At 36.9% G+C, this 17,441-nt stretch overlaps 1 protein-coding gene across 1 annotated transcript; it reads right to left on the bottom strand.

Annotated features, from left to right (window-relative positions):
• Window positions 1-14,679: 14,679 nt before the first annotated feature.
• LOC131430211 (translationally-controlled tumor protein homolog) lies at window positions 14,680-16,853 on the bottom strand. Its single transcript, XM_058594965.1, has 3 exons — window positions 16,696-16,853; window positions 15,944-16,199; window positions 14,680-15,529 (listed from the first exon to the last, which is right to left on the bottom strand). The coding sequence occupies exons 1-3, from the start codon at window positions 16,721-16,723 to the stop codon at window positions 15,298-15,300; spliced, it is 516 nt and encodes a 171-aa protein (XP_058450948.1). The 5' UTR covers window positions 16,724-16,853; the 3' UTR covers window positions 14,680-15,297.
• Between the last annotated feature and the right edge of the window lie 588 nt (window positions 16,854-17,441).

The following is a 17,441-nucleotide window of genomic DNA, read 5'->3' as shown; positions in this document are numbered from 1 at the left end:
CACGTTTTCGTTCGGCACGTCAGAAAAGATATTGCACTTCGTTGCAAAACAAAAAGTGTTCTGTAAGTAGCAGAAACTTTACGTCTGCTTAGCGGTTCAAATTGAACTGCCGAGTTTAGCACTAAGCAGTTCAATTTGAACTGCTCTGCACTGATGAGTCAAAGACGAAACGTAAAAATAATGAAAACGGTTATGTGCCCTAGCACAAAATTTGACTAACCCCTAAATGACCATACCTGCATCGGCCAGAAAAGTCGAAAACACGTTTTCGTTCGGCACGTCAGAAAAGATATTGCACTTCGTTGCAAAACAAAAAGTGTTCTGTAAGTAGCAGAAACTTTACGTCTGCTTAGCGGTTCAAATTGAACTGCCGAGTTTAGCACTAAGCAGTTCAATTTGAACTGCTCTGCACTGATGAGTCAAAGACGAAACGTAAAAATAATGAAAACGGTTATGTGCCCTAGCACAAAATTTGGCTAACCCCTAAATGACCATACCTGCATCGGCCAGAAAAGTCGAAAACACGTTTTCGTTCGGCACGTCAGAAAAGATATTGCACTTCGCTGCAAAACAAAAAGTGTTCTGTAAGTAGCAGAAACTTTACGTCTGCTTAGCGGTTCAAATTGAACTGCCGAGTTTAGCACTAAGCAGTTCAATTTGAACTGCTCTGCACTGATGAGTCAAAGACGAAACGTAAAAATAATGAAAACGGTTATGTGCCCTAGCACAAAATTTGGCTAACCCCTAAATGACCATACCTGCATCGGCCAGAAAAGTCGAAAACACGTTTTCGTTCGGCACGTCAGAAAAGATATTGCACTTCGTTGCAAAACAAAAAGTGTTCTGTAAGTAGCAGAAACTTTACGTCTGCTTAGCGGTTCAAATTGAACTGCCGAGTTTAGCACTAAGCAGTTCAATTTGAACTGCTCTGCACTGATGAGTCAAAGACGAAACGTAAAAATAATGAAAACGGTTATGTGCCCTAGCACAAAATTTGACTAACCCCTAAATGACCATACCTGCATCGGCCAGAAAAGTCGAAAACACGTTTTCGTTCGGCACGTCAGAAAAGATATTGCACTTCGTTGCAAAACAAAAAGTGTTCTGTAAGTAGCAGAAACTTTACGTCTGCTTAGCGGTTCAAATTGAACTGCCGAGTTTAGCACTAAGCAGTTCAATTTGAACTGCTCTGCACTGATGAGTCAAAGACGAAACGTAAAAATAATGAAAACGGTTATGTGCCCTAGCACAAAATTTGGCTAACCCCTAAATGACCATACCTGCATCGGCCAGAAAAGTCGAAAACACGTTTTCGTTCGGCACGTCAGAAAAGATATTGCACTTCGTTGCAAAACAAAAAGTGTTCTGTAAGTAGCAGAAACTTTACGTCTGCTTAGCGGTTCAAATTGAACTGCCGAGTTTAGCACTAAGCAGTTCAATTTGAACTGCTCTGCACTGATGAGTCAAAGACGAAACGTAAAAATAATGAAAACGGTTATGTGCCCTAGCACAAAATTTGGCTAACCCCTAAATGACCATACCTGCATCGGCCAGAAAAGTCGAAAACACGTTTTCGTTCGGCACGTCAGAAAAGATATTGCACTTCGTTGCAAAACAAAAAGTGTTCTGTAAGTAGCAGAAACTTTACGTCTGCTTAGCGGTTCAAATTGAACTGCCGAGTTTAGCACTAAGCAGTTCAATTTGAACTGCTCTGCACTGATGAGTCATAGACGAAACGTAAAAATAATGAAAACGGTTATGTGCCCTAGCACAAAATTTGGCTAACCCCTAAATGTCCATACCTGCATCGGCCAGAAAAGTCGAAAACACGTTTTCGTTCGGCACGTCAGAAAAGATATTGCACTTCGTTGCAAAACAAAAAGTGTTCTGTAAGTAGCAGAAACTTTACGTCTGCTTAGCGGTTCAAATTGAACTGCCGAGTTTAGCACTAAGCAGTTCAATTTGAACTGCTCTGCACTGATGAGTCAAAGACGAAACGTAAAAATAATGAAAACGGTTATGTGCCCTAGCACAAAATTTGGCTAACCCCTAAATGACCATACCTGCATCGGCCAGAAAAGTCGAAAACACGTTTTCGTTCGGCACGTCAGAAAAGATATTGCACTTCGTTGCAAAACAAAAAGTGTTCTGTAAGTAGCAGAAACTTTACGTCTGCTTAGCGGTTCAAATTGAACTGCCGAGTTTAGCACTAAGCAGTTCAATATGAACTGCTCTGCACTGATGAGTCAAAGACGAAACGTAAAAATAATGAAAACGGTTATGTGCCCTAGCACAAAATTTGGCTAACCCCTAAATGACCATACCTGCATCGGCCAGAAAAGTCGAAAACACGTTTTCGTTCGGCACGTCAGAAAAGATATTGCACTTCGTTGCAAAACAAAAAGTGTTCTGTAAGTAGCAGAAACTTTACGTCTGCTTAGCGGTTCAAATTGAACTGCCGAGTTTAGCACTAAGCAGTTCAATTTGAACTGCTCTGCACTGATGAGTCAAAGACGAAACGTAAAAATAATGAAAACGGTTATGTGCCCTAGCACAAAATTTGGCTAACCCCTAAATGACCATACCTGCATCGGCCAGAAAAGTCGAAAACACGTTTTCGTTCGGCACGTCAGAAAAGATATTGCACTTCGTTGCAAAACAAAAAGTGTTCTGTAAGTAGCAGAAACTTTACGTCTGCTTAGCGGTTCAAATTGAACTGCCGAGTTTAGCACTAAGCAGTTCAATTTGAACTGCTCTGCACTGATGAGTCAAAGACGAAACGTAAAAATAATGAAAACGGTTATGTGCCCTAGCACAAAATTTGGCTAACCCCTAAATGACCATACCTGCATCGGCCAGAAAAGTCGAAAACACGTTTTCGTTCGGCACGTCAGAAAAGATATTGCACTTCGTTGCAAAACAAAAAGTGTTCTGTAAGTAGCAGAAACTTTACGTCTGCTTAGCGGTTCAAATTGAACTGCCGAGTTTAGCACTAAGCAGTTCAATTTGAACTGCTCTGCACTGATGAGTCAAAGACGAAACGTAAAAATAATGAAAACGGTTATGTGCCCTAGCACAAAATTTGGCTAACCCCTAAATGACCATACCTGCATCGGCCAGAAAAGTCGAAAACACGTTTTCGTTCGGCACGTCAGAAAAGATATTGCACTTCGTTGCAAAACAAAAAGTGTTCTGTAAGTAGCAGAAACTTTACGTCTGCTTAGCGGTTCAAATTGAACTGCCGAGTTTAGCACTAAGCAGTTCAATTTGAACTGCTCTGCACTGATGAGTCAAAGACGAAACGTAAAAATAATGAAAACGGTTATGTGCCCTAGCACAAAATTTGGCTAACCCCTAAATGACCATACCTGCATCGGCCAGAAAAGTCGAAAACACGTTTTCGTTCGGCACGTCAGAAAAGATATTGCACTTCGTTGCAAAACAAAAAGTGTTCTGTAAGTAGCAGAAACTTTACGTCTGCTTAGCGGTTCAAATTGAACTGCCGAGTTTAGCACTAAGCAGTTCAATTTGAACTGCTCTGCACTGATGAGTCAAAGACGAAACGTAAAAATAATGAAAACGGTTATGTGCCCTAGCACAAAATTTGGCTTACCCCTAAATGACCATACTTTGATTTGTTCACTTCTGATTAGTCTGCGCTGAGATACAGTGGACACCGCAAATCATGATTTTTAAGAAGCGTTCTCAAAAGACCTCTTCACCGACTTATTTCTCAATATTTTTCCACGAAAAAATTTTTAAAATGTTGTTCGAATGATGCTTTTCATTGTGCAAAACATTTTGAATTTATTTTGTTGAACGATAATTCTGGAAAAAAATCGCAAAAATGATGATTTTTTCATCGTTTAGACCCTACCACCCCCTTAAATACATATAAATTTTCACATCGTCATGTAAAACAGAAGTAACTATAACAATTGTGCAACTTATCAAAAAATTTCCAAACGGCTGTCATAATTGTATCGGACACAATATATGTCGAAATGGCTACCTATCTCTTGTGGAAGAAAAAATTGCGAAATTATGCTCTCCGCAAGACAAAAAATGATAAGCCGAATTGAGAACCTTGCTGTAAAGAAATTTTTCTGCTGAGTCCGCATAGTTTTGGCTGCTTAATGAATTTTTAGGTCAGTGTATATATACAATGATATAAAATTCAAAGATGTTGTGCAAGATTTATCTGTTTGAATCTAACGCAAATCTTGCAGACATGAGATTATTATTATAAAAGTTTCAGTAATACAGCATTACATACACAATGACAATAAAAATCAATCAGATAATTTGTATTCGGTTTTCATCTCGCGAAAAAAAAATGAGTAGACCTGACATCACTTTTTAATGATAACACATGGATCAATAAGTCCCGAGACTAACAATGGAAACAACATTTTTTTTGCAAATTTTTTTTTATTCATCAACATAATCACCTTTCAGGGTGATACAATGGTTCCAAAGTTTTTCCAATTTTTCAATACCATGTTTATAAAAAAATTTATCTTTCGCTTCAAAATAAGCTTCAGTTTCAGCGATGACCTCCTCATTTGAGCCAAATCTTTTTTCCTGGAGCATTTTTTTAAGATCAGCAAAGAGCCAGTAGTCACTGGGGGCCAAATCTGGCGAGTATGGGGGGTGGGGAAGCAGATCAAAGCCCAATTCGTTCAATTTCGCCATTGTTTTCATCGACTTGTGGCAGGGTGTTTTTGTTCCATCGAAAGCAATCGCGGCACCCACTTGGAAAAACCTTTCTCATGCTCAATTTGTCATGAAGGATAGTGAATACACTTCCATATGATATCTGTGTCATCTCAGCAATCTCACGGAGCTTCACTTTACGATCTTTTATTATAATTTTTGTCACTTCACTCACATTTTCCGGTGTAACGGCTTCCACAGGTCTACCCGAGCGTTCCGCGTCACTTGTGTCGGTACGACCACGTTTAAACTCGGCGAACCACTGACAAATCGTTGCTTTTGATGGACAAGAGTCCGGATAACATTTTTCAATCCATTGTTTCGCTTGCACGGTGTTTTTACCCATTAAAAAACAATGTTTTATCAAAACACGAAACTCGGTTTTTTCCATTTTTTAAACCAACTACAAAACGACTTTACTCCAACCTCGATAACTCAGCTGTTTCTGGTCGAATCGATTTAAAATTTTGACTCGTTTCAAGCAAAGGTTAGTACTCTAGAAAGACGTGGTTACTGGTTTACTACGAGCGTTATTTAGATAATATTACGTCATTACGTTACGTTCTATTCAACTCACTTTTGCCACTGATGCCATATCAGCAATCAGGAAGTTCGGTGAGGATAACACCTTTGAGGATAAACCGAAAACGGGTCGAAAAAACAGTCCTTCTAACCCTCAGTTGGATAAACGTATACTGAAGGCGTTCGAGCAAAAGAAGGAGGTTTCAGTTCGGGATGTGGCCAAAAACGTGGGCACTTCGAAGTCAAATGTTCTTCGTGCTAAAGAACGTTTGAAACTTGGAACCTATAAGAAGCAGAAACAACCAAAACGTAGTCCGAAACAAGAAGCTTCGATCAGGCCGAGGGTTCGAAAGCTGTACAATACGATTCTTGCTGGAAATTTGAACTGCATAATCATGGACGACGAAACCTACGTGAAACTCGATTACAAATCCTTGCCGGGACCACAATATTATAAGGTGCGAGAAGGGCAAGTGTTGAACCAGTCCGAGACATCGATTGAAGTCGAAAAATTTGGTAAGAAAGCCATGGTCTGGCAAGCAATTTGTAGCTGCGGTAAGATTTCGAAACCCTTCATCACCACTGCTTCAATGAACAGCGAAATATACATCAAGGAATGTTTACAAAAACGACTTCTACCCAGGATTCGAAGCCACAAGGATCCTGTTGTCTTCTGGCGAGATCTTGCTTCTTGCCACTACTCGAAATCAACGGTAGAATGGTATACTACCAAAAATGTCACTTTCGTCCCAAAAGACATGAATCCACCGAATTGCCCACAACTTCGACCAATTGAGGAGTTTTGGGCATTAACGAAAGCACATCTTAGGAAACATGTCTCGGCAGCCGAAACCATTCAACAGTTCGAAAAAGATTGGAAAACCCTGTTTTAATCCACCTAGTGGTGTAATGATGCCTTTCTCATATCAATAATACTATCATATATAATACTGTGGTATTCTTCAAAATAATTTTCTTCGATTCTTAACAGAATAACCGAAATCGGTTTGTTAGACCGTCTACTGATAAAAACTATCAATTTGAAAAGATTTGAGGTCGATACTAAAACGACGTTGCTATACATTTTTAAGTAAAGTGTTTCTTAATCGATTGACAGTAAAATTATAGAAATCCATTAACAAATGACTAAGTTATAATCGTTCAAAATTATGACAGAAAATGCTTACACAGCTAGTTTTGTATTTTTCAATTAACACCCAGCCCCGTATAAGGCAATTTTGATGCCGAAAAAATCCGCTTTTCCGGAACCGGAAGTTGGATTCGCATAATATTCAATAGCATGACACTATGAGACCTATCATTTGATCTTAAGTTCAGAGAAACTCAGGAACAATTCTCAACGAAATTTTAGCTCTTTACATCGTCGTTTATAAAAACAAACTTTAAAACTGAATTTATACAAAAATCAGGCATCAAAATAAAAATCAGGAATGTTTTGTGCAATTTTCAGACCATTTATTTGAATCTAAGTTTGTGAAAATCGGTTCAGCAAAGCTAGTGCACTACAATTTCGGAACCGGAAGTCGGTTTCGAAAAAAAAATCAGTAGCTTTGTATGAGACCACAAGATCATTTATTAGAACCTAAATTTCTGGAAATTTTGGATATTTTGAGAAATTTGAGTAACAAATGTAACATACATACATACACATCCACACGTACAGACATTTGCTGATCCCGACGAACTGATTCGAATGGTATATGACAGTCGGTCCTTCGGTTTAAAAATTGGTTTTTACAGTGATTACCCAACTTTCCTATACGAGAAAGACAAAATGACGGGTGGGTCATGTCACAGACATAACTGGAGGATATGAATACGTATAAAACTGACATATTCCTCTCATAGTTACGAATGTAGATAATCGTTCATATTAGTTGAATGTGGAAATCTTATAACTTTTACTGCTTGTTGTAATTTTTCTAAAATTCAAGTTCGGAGTTCAGATCTAACATTTAGTTCCAGGATCCAGTTCGAACAATCCATATTCCAGAATTCTGAAGTTAAAATTCTAAAAGGCCGAAATAAATGTAGTTCAAGAATGTAGTCAAGAAACCAGTTACATAATCAAGAATTAAGATTTAGTTCTAGTGTAATTAATTTCCAGATAATTTAATTTAATTAATTTAAGGGGGGTAGGGTCTAAACTATGAAAAAAATCATCATTTTTGCGAATTTGTTCTAGAATTATCGTCCAACAAAATAAATTCAAATGTTTTGCATTATAAAAAGCATCGTTTGAACAACAATTTGTAATTTTTTCGTGGAAAAATATTGAGAAATAAGTCGGTGAAAAGATAGTGAACAAATGAACGCAGCATAGTTAGAGAAAAATTTTTCTAGACCACTACGGTTCTGTTTTGTTTTTTTTTTTTTAATTTTTGGTGGTTGCTCAAGGTGAAAACTACGATTTTTCACGAAAAAATCCGCCATTTTGTAGCTGTTAAACCTCCCCAAAGTAACAAACAACGAAACGGAAAACGTTGGGGTCGTGTTTTTATATGTAGAAAATGTGTGCAAAATTTGAAAAAAATTGGTGCTGTAGTTTTTGAATGACGATGGACACGGACTTCCGAGAAAAATGCGTTTAAAGTTTTTTGTCTATAAAATTAATGGTTATAATTTGTTACTTCAGGGACCCCGTAGGGTCTAATATTTTTTTTAAAAATCATATTTTTTCTTTCATAATTTATTATAATGAAACATTTCAAGAATGTTTTGTCAAGATTTAAAGTCAATCGAACTAGAAATCTTGGGCCTGTGCGACGAGCTCATGATTCTTCGCAGAATAAGATAGCCATCGATAAAGGTCCATAACTTCCAGAATTTCGTTCCAATAGACTTGAAAATTTCACAGAATATTCTTGAAATTTTTACTATAAGACAATATAAAGATAATAATAAGAGATATTTTTGCTTCACAAATTTCCCTTTTTCGAACCAATGTTTGAGTTATTTATAACTATCTCACACTTTTCAAAATTCAAATCATAAATTGCTAAACATATTTCTGATGACATGGTGAAAGAATTATGTTGTTGCGTTTAGTACAACTCGAAATGTTCACAATTAAGTTCTACCCATTCTTCCACAGAGAAAATGTTGAAAACGGCGCCCCCTATTAAAGTAAGAAATATTATCATCTCTTGATGTTTCATGCATCTGGTAAGCCAAAAAATCGAATTTTGAATTTTTAATTTTTCAATTTGGCTTATTTAAAATAGCTAGTATGAGTCCATCGATCAGGTTTGGGAGGGTCATTGCGAACTTTTCAGGTTCGGGATATATATTTCATCCTATAAGTGACGTAAGCGATAAAACGCAGTTGTTTTCGAGCGCTTAACTTTCACCGAAACACCTGAACCGATTCCGAGAAAATTTTCGAAGCTACTTTGGGATTAATTGATAATTTTTTTAAACTTACGGCGAATACACATTCGTCAGTTACGGAGAAATATTTATTCGTATAAGTGACGCAACCGGCAACCCTCACGTTTTTCATTTTGCTCAATTTTCTCAGAAAGGAGCCAATAATCGATGTTAGTGTATAAGCGACGTAAGCGCTGAAGCACGCTTAATCGGTGTTGTTATCAGCAGCATAAACTTCACTAGGATTGTTTATTATAACTTTGTTGTTTTATCTGACACGGAAAGCCGCTTTGTGTTCATTTTTCATTTACGTAATGGAGCTTATTGTTCGCCTAAACATTTTTTTCTGGCGCATCGTGACGCATTTCAGTTTGCAAAAATGTATATTCAAGTATAATGTTTGAAGGATCACATTATCACCGAGGAAAACCCTTATCTTTTCCAATATCGTTCAACAGCCCAATATTTCCGTGTGGTATTCGTGGTAATAGCAAAAAGAAGGCGACACTCGGTGATTTGGTACTGAAATAATGACGGAATTATTGAAATACTAGTCAAATAATTGAGATTTGATTGAAATGTTTTAGAATAACCTCATACATGATATTGAAGAATTGAAGTTTCTTGAAATTTACACTTTTGCAGAATTGCAATCATAACTTCAAGCAGTATTAATAATCAAAAATTTAAAAAAAGTCTTTGTGAGTGATCGCAGGAATCCATCCAGAACGGAAACATTGTTCACAACTAAGACTAAAAAATATTTAACGTTTGCTAGATCACTTGAAATGATCATCGGAATTAAAAGAATGCTACCAAGAATGAAATAAAAATGTTGTATTTGATAAAAACTTTCTGAATTATTTATAAGTTTTTGCAAGCTTACAAGAATCGACAAGAATGCTGAGAATGATGGCGAAGTAACAAAATTTCGAGTTGGTTTGTTATACAACTAGCTCAAATTCGAAAGTTTCCTTTCCCTCGGGTAATGCAGAGATTTTCTGGATCCTTAATATCTACAAGGGTAAAACCAATATTCTTTCATTAGTTTACCCAATTGCAACTGCAATTGCAAATGGTAAAGTGTATACTTTAATTAGATAGTGCTAGTGCTAGATAGATGCTCTCAGATGAATTATAATAACGGAACCTACCAATAGAACATCGGGCTCACCCTAATATTGATTATTTCACTTGTTATCTTATCCACTCAGTGCTACATAACACAAACAAAACAACATGGAAATGAATATCTATTTAGTTACAAACATCCACAAAAAACAGTCTTCAATTACTCCACTAAAAGTGAAGGCGAGCCAAGCAGGATATGCGAGCCAAAAACTATATTCATAGGCACACGCTGGTTGAGTTTGCATACTTCACGGTACTACATAATATATTGGTTGTTCTCACGTTGAAATGCAGACGTAAAACAATAAAATGTACCAGAAATGCAGTTGAGAGATTTACCTTATCGTAGAAAAAAATCACTTCGATTGTTTGGATTCACGGTTTGTTATCAACGTTTGATTATACAATTCTTTATCAACAAGCACTTGAAATGCAACTATTGCCATTGATCAACTATTCAAACAGTTAATGCACCTAGTCCGAGTGAAAGACGATGAGATAAGAACATCCAACACGGGAAAATCAGTTTGTTTTCAGACTGTCACTCCGAGCAGATCACTATCAATAGTAGACGAAAGCAATTTGCTCAGTTTCGCGTGTCGTTCACTAGTGACTGCACCAGTCACAAAAATATCACAACCTACCGTCGTTTCGCCGATGTGCTCGTATTTCACGATAGGTTCTTGAACCCGTGCCACTCCTGTCCCAACGTGCTGAGTGTGGGAGGGAGAGCGCATGTGCCGACCATCGTCCACCAAAAAATTCATTATTTGACGTTTTCAGGACGGCAGAATGAAATCGAAGTAAATGAATGCTTGAAGAATCACCAGTCACCAAGATGCTCCATTTCGTTTTGTTATTAAAGGTTTGTTTCTTAGTACGTTGATAATTATCATTAACAAAAGACTATTCGTCTCCATAAGTTTGAATACGGAATTCTCGGAGAAATTCCGTTAGCCAAATAAGCGCTTCAATCTCTTCGTACGAAATGATAGCACTTACACGGAGAGCCCACAGATCACAAAATTACAATATTACAATTGTTGTTTCACGCCCTGGTTGTTTCTACTGAAATGTTATTGATTTAACCAACATCATCATTTAACAGAAACGTTTCATATTGAAAATTATAAATCGCACATGAACGTCAAATAAGTAGTGGCCGTTTCATGTAAGTGAAAGTATGCAGAAGAACAGAAGAGTTAATTGTAAAACAAGTTCTCCATTAGGTTTATCAGCAACATTCTTGGCAACAGAATCAAAAAGCTCTTCCAGCGAACTATTCTGCAAGTGAAGGAAAAAATTCTTAATGCCCTGTGAACATTCTGCTGGTGAATTCCCTTTTGGGAATTATAATCATCTGTGAGTTTAGTGATAAAGCTTTAAGCAGCTATTTGGGCAAAAATTCGTTGTTCACGCGGTGAACGATTAGCTGCCCCCCCGAAAAGACTTGCAGTAAAAAATATTTATTATAATAGGCGTCTTAAGTCAAATAACTCAATAATTGGTTAAAACAACCGAGATATTGGGTCGTATGAATAAAACCAAAGACATCATATTAACAAGATATCTCACATTTCCCAAACAAATCATTGGCAACATCCTTTTTTGCGATCATGGCGCCCTCAGCCGAGTCCGCGTCGAATCTTGTACATAGAAGTAGGGACGAGAAATGTCAAATTCGTGCGCACCAAAATTGCAGCACTGCACACCCATCCAATTGACATATGTTGAATGTGATGCCGTGCGATGGCGTTGCTGATTGGTTTCGCTCCAAGCTGACAGGGTCTGATAAAACGTAGCATGCTTGAATTTCGGTAGTAAATGCTACGTGTGTATCACGTTCCTGACAAAACATGCTATAAACTGTAGTATTTACTACAAGTTTTCGGTAGGTAGCTCTAGAGGTTGCTACTCGTGTGTTTGCTGATAAAGTGAAGCACAGAAATTAAAAAAGTGGCATTTTTACAAATGTAAGTACGTTTCTTGCTTTGTGCATGCTTATGCCAGCTTTTCCTGCTCTGTGTCGATACGGTATGCAGTAATAAAATAAAAAAAAATGAACAAGATATCCAGCTGTCACATTTCTCGAACAAATCATTGGAAACATCCTTTTTGCGAGCATGGCGCCCGCATCGAATCTCGTACATAGAAGTAGGGAAGCGAAATGTCTAATTCGTGCGCGCCAAAATAGCAGCACTGCGCACCCATGCAATTGACATGTGTTACATATGAATAAAAGATGGCAAAATGCTTAATCGTATAATTTCTTCTTGTTTTAACGAGAACATGTAAGGGCATATTCAGGAGTGTTCTAGTTCTAGATGCATAATTTATGTCAGTTTTAAAATTTAAATCTAGAAATTATAACGAAATAAACTGGCAGCCCCAGTAGCGTTTTATCTGTGTTTCAAATATAGAAAAAATAGAACGGCAGTGTATACCAGTTTTAAATTTGACAGTAGAACTGGTCGAATAAATAAAACTAAAACGGATTGCTGGGGATACGTTTGTTTCAGTTTCATTTACATTATAGACCACCCATATGAATCTTGCAGCTGCTGAATTTGCTCTAACAGAATAAATAATATTTCTTTTCTCGCTGTCAGCTTCGATATCTCTTCAATCACGGCATACTTGATTATCCTGTCTGTAGGTAACATCTTCCCCTTTAATTCAGTATCGAATGTAGTCTTCTAAACGTCTGGGAGGTTTGGAGAATCTGGTAGGCCTGACAGTAGGATTAGCTTGTTAAAAATTTATCGGCGTCGAAGTCGAATAAGGTGGTATAGTCACAGACTAACAGACATGGCAGTATGAGTAAATTCTTGTAAAATGAATTTTTCGTGATTCACTAGTTCCACCTATATTGTACTGCGCGAACTATTTACTATCGGTTTTGTAAAAGTTTTTTTACTAGTTGGTTCCTCCTCGTTTGTCAACACCGATCAGTTACTTGCAGGGATGCCTGATTTCATCATAATATTTGGAAATGAATCGTCACAATAAATTATTGGACTACGTTGATAATATATTTAACTTTATCGCAATGTTGGAAGGTAACCATTTATTTGACTCAACGTTGTTCATCTAGACTATTTTTTATTGTGTTGGTAGTTTTCACCCGAAATTAAGTGGCGGCAGACCAGAAGCAAGTAAATATTGTAACAAAACGGGTTCGATTTTGTATTGCGTTGGAGGATGAGAAGTAGGCACAATTATGTAACTTGGCAATATGTATTAAATCTGTATCCTGCATAAAATTCGCATGAACGTATACAAAACAATACATTACAGGTAATTCTGTATGAATGGCAACTCTGTTGGTAAATGAAAAAAATAAACACAGTCTAGATGACAGACAGGATGTTTTTGATAGGGTAACGTGGCGCCATCATGACACATGTGAGTACTGTCCCAAATGAAGGAATATTCGAAATGACCGTTAAAATGATTGAAGAATCTAATTTGAGGGTCCTGTCTGTTAGTCTGTGCTACAAACCTGTTTAATGAACCAATAGTAGCTAGCCTAAGCTTGTAGAAATGGTTCAATCATAAACGAAAACCTGTTTTAATCCATCTGATGGTGTAGTGATGCCTTTCTTATATTACTTATAACATCATAAATATTACTTTGGTTTTCGCGAAAAACGATTGTTCATTCAAAAGCAACAGGAAAATTTGTTCGAACGTGATCTAACAAAATCTACAAATACTGTTTACTCTGAAGATACGAAACCGGAAGTAGTATTCTCAATGAATTTAGGAATCCCGTATGAGACTGTCAGAATTTTTCTTTGAATCTCTTAGTTTGTGAAAATCGATTTGGCCATCTTGAACAAAAGTGAACAGTGCAGTTTTGTACCATTATTTCCAATATTCCTGAAACCGGATCTCATACCGAAAGCAATGTGAACCCTGACATTGTTTTGGGAAACTCGGCTGATATCGATACACCAAAAGATTGTTTAAATCATGACATGCTTAAAGTTAGGAGTCTATCAGATCCAAAAACTCAAACAAAATTTAATTCTCCTATCACCAACTGCTCCTTCGTCGGCATCAATATTAACATTCTTATGATCCTACTATAGAATCCATAGTTAAGCACAATCAAAAGAAAATTAAACATAGATTCACTAAACGAATCAAAGCATATTTCAAACATTTCTACCGTTCTTTACGAATTCTTCAGCTATCAATTAGGGAAGTTAAATACTACCTGCAAACGGTAGATAATGTCAAAGTTGAGACCTTTTCCAATTTTGTGAGTTCTGTTAAAACCATAATCTCACACAAATATGAGCAAACACAAGTTTTTTTTTTATTTAAAAAAAGCTCTGATGCTTTCTGATTGATCTAAAACTCTTAAATCCTTAAAAAAAATCGGGTGTTTCCAATGGATTGTAAAAAATAGAACCTGTAACACTTTTACTAAACTTCTCGCTCAAACGCATAATTGGGTGTTACCTCAAACTTTTCACTTGGTGAATAAAATCAAATCGTGATGCTGAAAATGGTTACTCATATTTGGGCTAGAAATATTTTTCCCGCCTTTTCCCGTTGAAACCAATTTCCCGAATTTTTCGCGGTCACTTGCTACCCTGTTCACTTCATGTCTGCTTAGCGAATTAAGATAATCCATAAACTGCTAATGCACTGATGAGTCAAAAGTGGAACGTAAAACAATAGAAAAATCAAGTTTCCACGTCGATCGCATATTTTTGAGCCCCAAGAGATGAATTGATAGAAATCTCCTATGATAAAATTGGTTTGGTAGTTATCTGATAAAATTAATCAACTTAGTTCGAGTGTCACTAACAATACTTGCAGGTCAGAGATCGATCATATTATGACAACTGAATGACAAACAAATGGACAACTTTCTTTCACCACATACACATACACACAATATGATAATTCCTGTTACAACACCCACGAAACGAGCTGTTGTTTGTTCCGCATGATTTTATTTTTTTCAGTTTTCACATTCTTCTTACAATCACTCAACCGATGGTTTATTTTTTTTTTCAAGACGTATGTTAGTTTACAAATAATTCTATTTTTCTCCACCTTCCAAACAGTCACCCTCCTCGAAGTGATTGAACTTAACTATAAAACTGCCGCTCTGTCACGAGTATTGATGGTCAACAATATTCCGTTTGCTATAGACAAATGCATAACTAGTAGGAAAACGCAGTCTCTGCTTCCCATTCTGAAACAACGGCCTAATTCTGCCTTCCGTGATCGACTCCAAATGATTTTGCTTTCCGGTTCAACTAATGCAACTATTTGACAAACGGTTTGATACAGAAAGATTGTAACAAGTCTTCGCTCTATTGGAATTGTATTATCGCTATAGGAGACTGGTCGTCACTCGTCACAGGATTGTGGTTTTCCTTCTGATTGAAGTTTAGCCGACAAAATATTAGAAAACGTTCTGTGATAGTCGTAAATAAATAAAACATAGCAGGGGTCTGAGAGAATTCGTAAAAAATCAAAAAATAGGGCCTAGTAGCTGATTGCGTGCAATTTAGTCTAGAACTTCTCCTCCTCCAAGCCGTGCTTAAAGCAAAGCAGAATTGGTGTACTTTCACCATCGATGTCACGGTACTCGAGCATAGCGATCAGTCCCTCGCAGTCCATCGATTCTCCGGTGAAAAATTGCAGATCCTTGAAACGACCGAGCAGATCCTTCATCACTTTGTTAATGTTGGTCTTGAACACTTCCACTTCGCTGGGATTTTTCTCCTCTAGCCGGGCAACCAGTCTGTGAATGTGAAAATGGTAAATAAGTAATTATTTTACCGCAAGTGTTCAGAATATCGAAACAAGGTGTAGAAACTTGTGTAACATGAACAAATTCATGGTTCAACCCCTAAGACCCTTAAAATCGACTATTATCAAAATTTCTCGTGATGATAAACAAATTATTGATGTCGTTCCAATGAAAAACAAATTAATTTACGAAAGAAAGTTAATCGATCTCAGATTGTTTTGTGAATAAAAAATAGGTTTGAAGAACTCTGTACTAAAGTGCGACACTGAATCATAAAACTTCAACTAGTTTCAAAAACAAATGCCTGCTTGTCAACTACTATGGTTTCAATCTTGACTGCTCGAGTAAAAACATCCGAAGCAAACAACGTGTGTTACGATGTAGTTATATACACTATATACTCACTTCTTCATGTAATCCTTCAGGTAGGTGGTGAATTGTTTCTTATCGGCGAATCCTGTTTCGACCAACCGATGATTCAGTACTACGTCCACGCCGGACTCGGTAGCAGCATCCGTGCCTTCTTCTGCCTCTTCGGCGGACGGATTGGCACCGTCCAGCTGGACATCATTAAGGACACGCGACACATGTTTGCCATACACTTCGTACATAACATCATCGACCAGTTTCACCTTGTATGTGTCCGAGAACATCTCGTCACCTAAAAACCCAGAAAGCAAAATAAGGAAAAATGATGAGTCATCAAAATTCATGCGATTTTCTCTATCTCTACCAATCATACTGCAGCTTTGAAAGGTTAACGCACCGAAGGCTAATTTTAGAATACTGTTCCAGTTAATGAATGTCCAAAAATGCCAAATTGTTTATCATCCAATATGGCACTGTCGGCATGTTGACGTATGAACTCATATCACAATGCTGCGAGGTTATCGAAAAACCAACTAAACTCGAAGCGTCGTTCTGAAATCTAATAATCCGGTGCACCTTCTGCACCCCGAAGGAATGCATTTTTACACAACACGTATAATCTTTTATTGTTAGTACGCACCTACACAAAGATAAAAAGCATTCTGAAACGCTCTTTCACCAAAATCAGCACAAACGTAATTTTCTGGTCCAGTTTTAAAGACACGTAAACCATTTACCGGCTGACCTACATTGCAACCTCGAACAGTACGACTTTCCGATCAACTTACCAGTGAAAATATCCTTCCAGATTTTCATTTTAGGAAGATGGAGAAAATTTTACGGCTAAAATTATAAAAACTACGATACGTCCACCTGAGGATCTCGCCGGAAAAAGAATGTGTCGACAGTTGCGCAGGATGGGCAACCCTACGGCAATGAAAAATGTCTCCGATGACGTCGATCAAACTTTTTCATCGACAAATCCAGACACGCTCACAGAGTGTACACTCTTGTAAATTCTTCACTAGTTGATGACAAATAACGTCGTATTTTCCGATCCACAGCAAAACGAACTATATTGTCTATTTGTTCTGCTCTTTTTTTTAACTTTGAACTTTTTTATGATTCTTAACTTAATTCCGAATGAAAACCTAGTTATGAAAATTTTCAAATCTTAAACTTAATCTTCTCGGATTTATATACGCAGAGAAATAGAACGCATTAGATTCTAACATATTGAGTTTTGAGGTCTACTTCAAACAATTATTTTGAATCAAATAAAAGTATTTTTGAATTGAAATTCGAGGCAAATTAATTTTTTTTATATTGGATTCAAATATATTAGGATATGGATTCAAATTTCAAAATTTGATTGAAACAAATCAAAAGTTTATATAATTCAAATGCCATTTACAGTACATTAAATGTATTTGAATCAAATATGTTGTTGGATAGATTCAAATAAAAAAATATGTTGACTTGCATTAAACTGAAGCAAATATACTGAGTCTTAGCTTCAAATTTATGGGTGTTG

This window comes from Malaya genurostris, chromosome 2 (genome assembly GCF_030247185.1).
Source record: "Malaya genurostris strain Urasoe2022 chromosome 2, Malgen_1.1, whole genome shotgun sequence".
Lineage (NCBI taxonomy): Eukaryota > Metazoa > Arthropoda > Insecta > Diptera > Culicidae > Malaya > Malaya genurostris.
This window is presented reverse-complemented; position numbering and strand designations above follow the sequence as displayed.

What these genes read in the sequence shown, in the direction of transcription:
- LOC131430211 (XM_058594965.1), bottom strand. Translation starts at nt 16,723, where the DNA reads ATGAAAATCTGGAAGGATATTTTCACTG. An exon ending in CTGGAAGGATATTTTCACTG is followed by an intron (nt 16,200 to 16,695) that starts GTAAGTTGATCG and finishes CTGGGTTTTTAG; the next exon opens with GTGACGAGATGTTCTCGGAC. An exon ending in CTGAAGGATTACATGAAGAA is followed by an intron (nt 15,530 to 15,943) that starts GTGAGTATATAG and finishes TCACATTCACAG; the next exon opens with ACTGGTTGCCCGGCTAGAGG.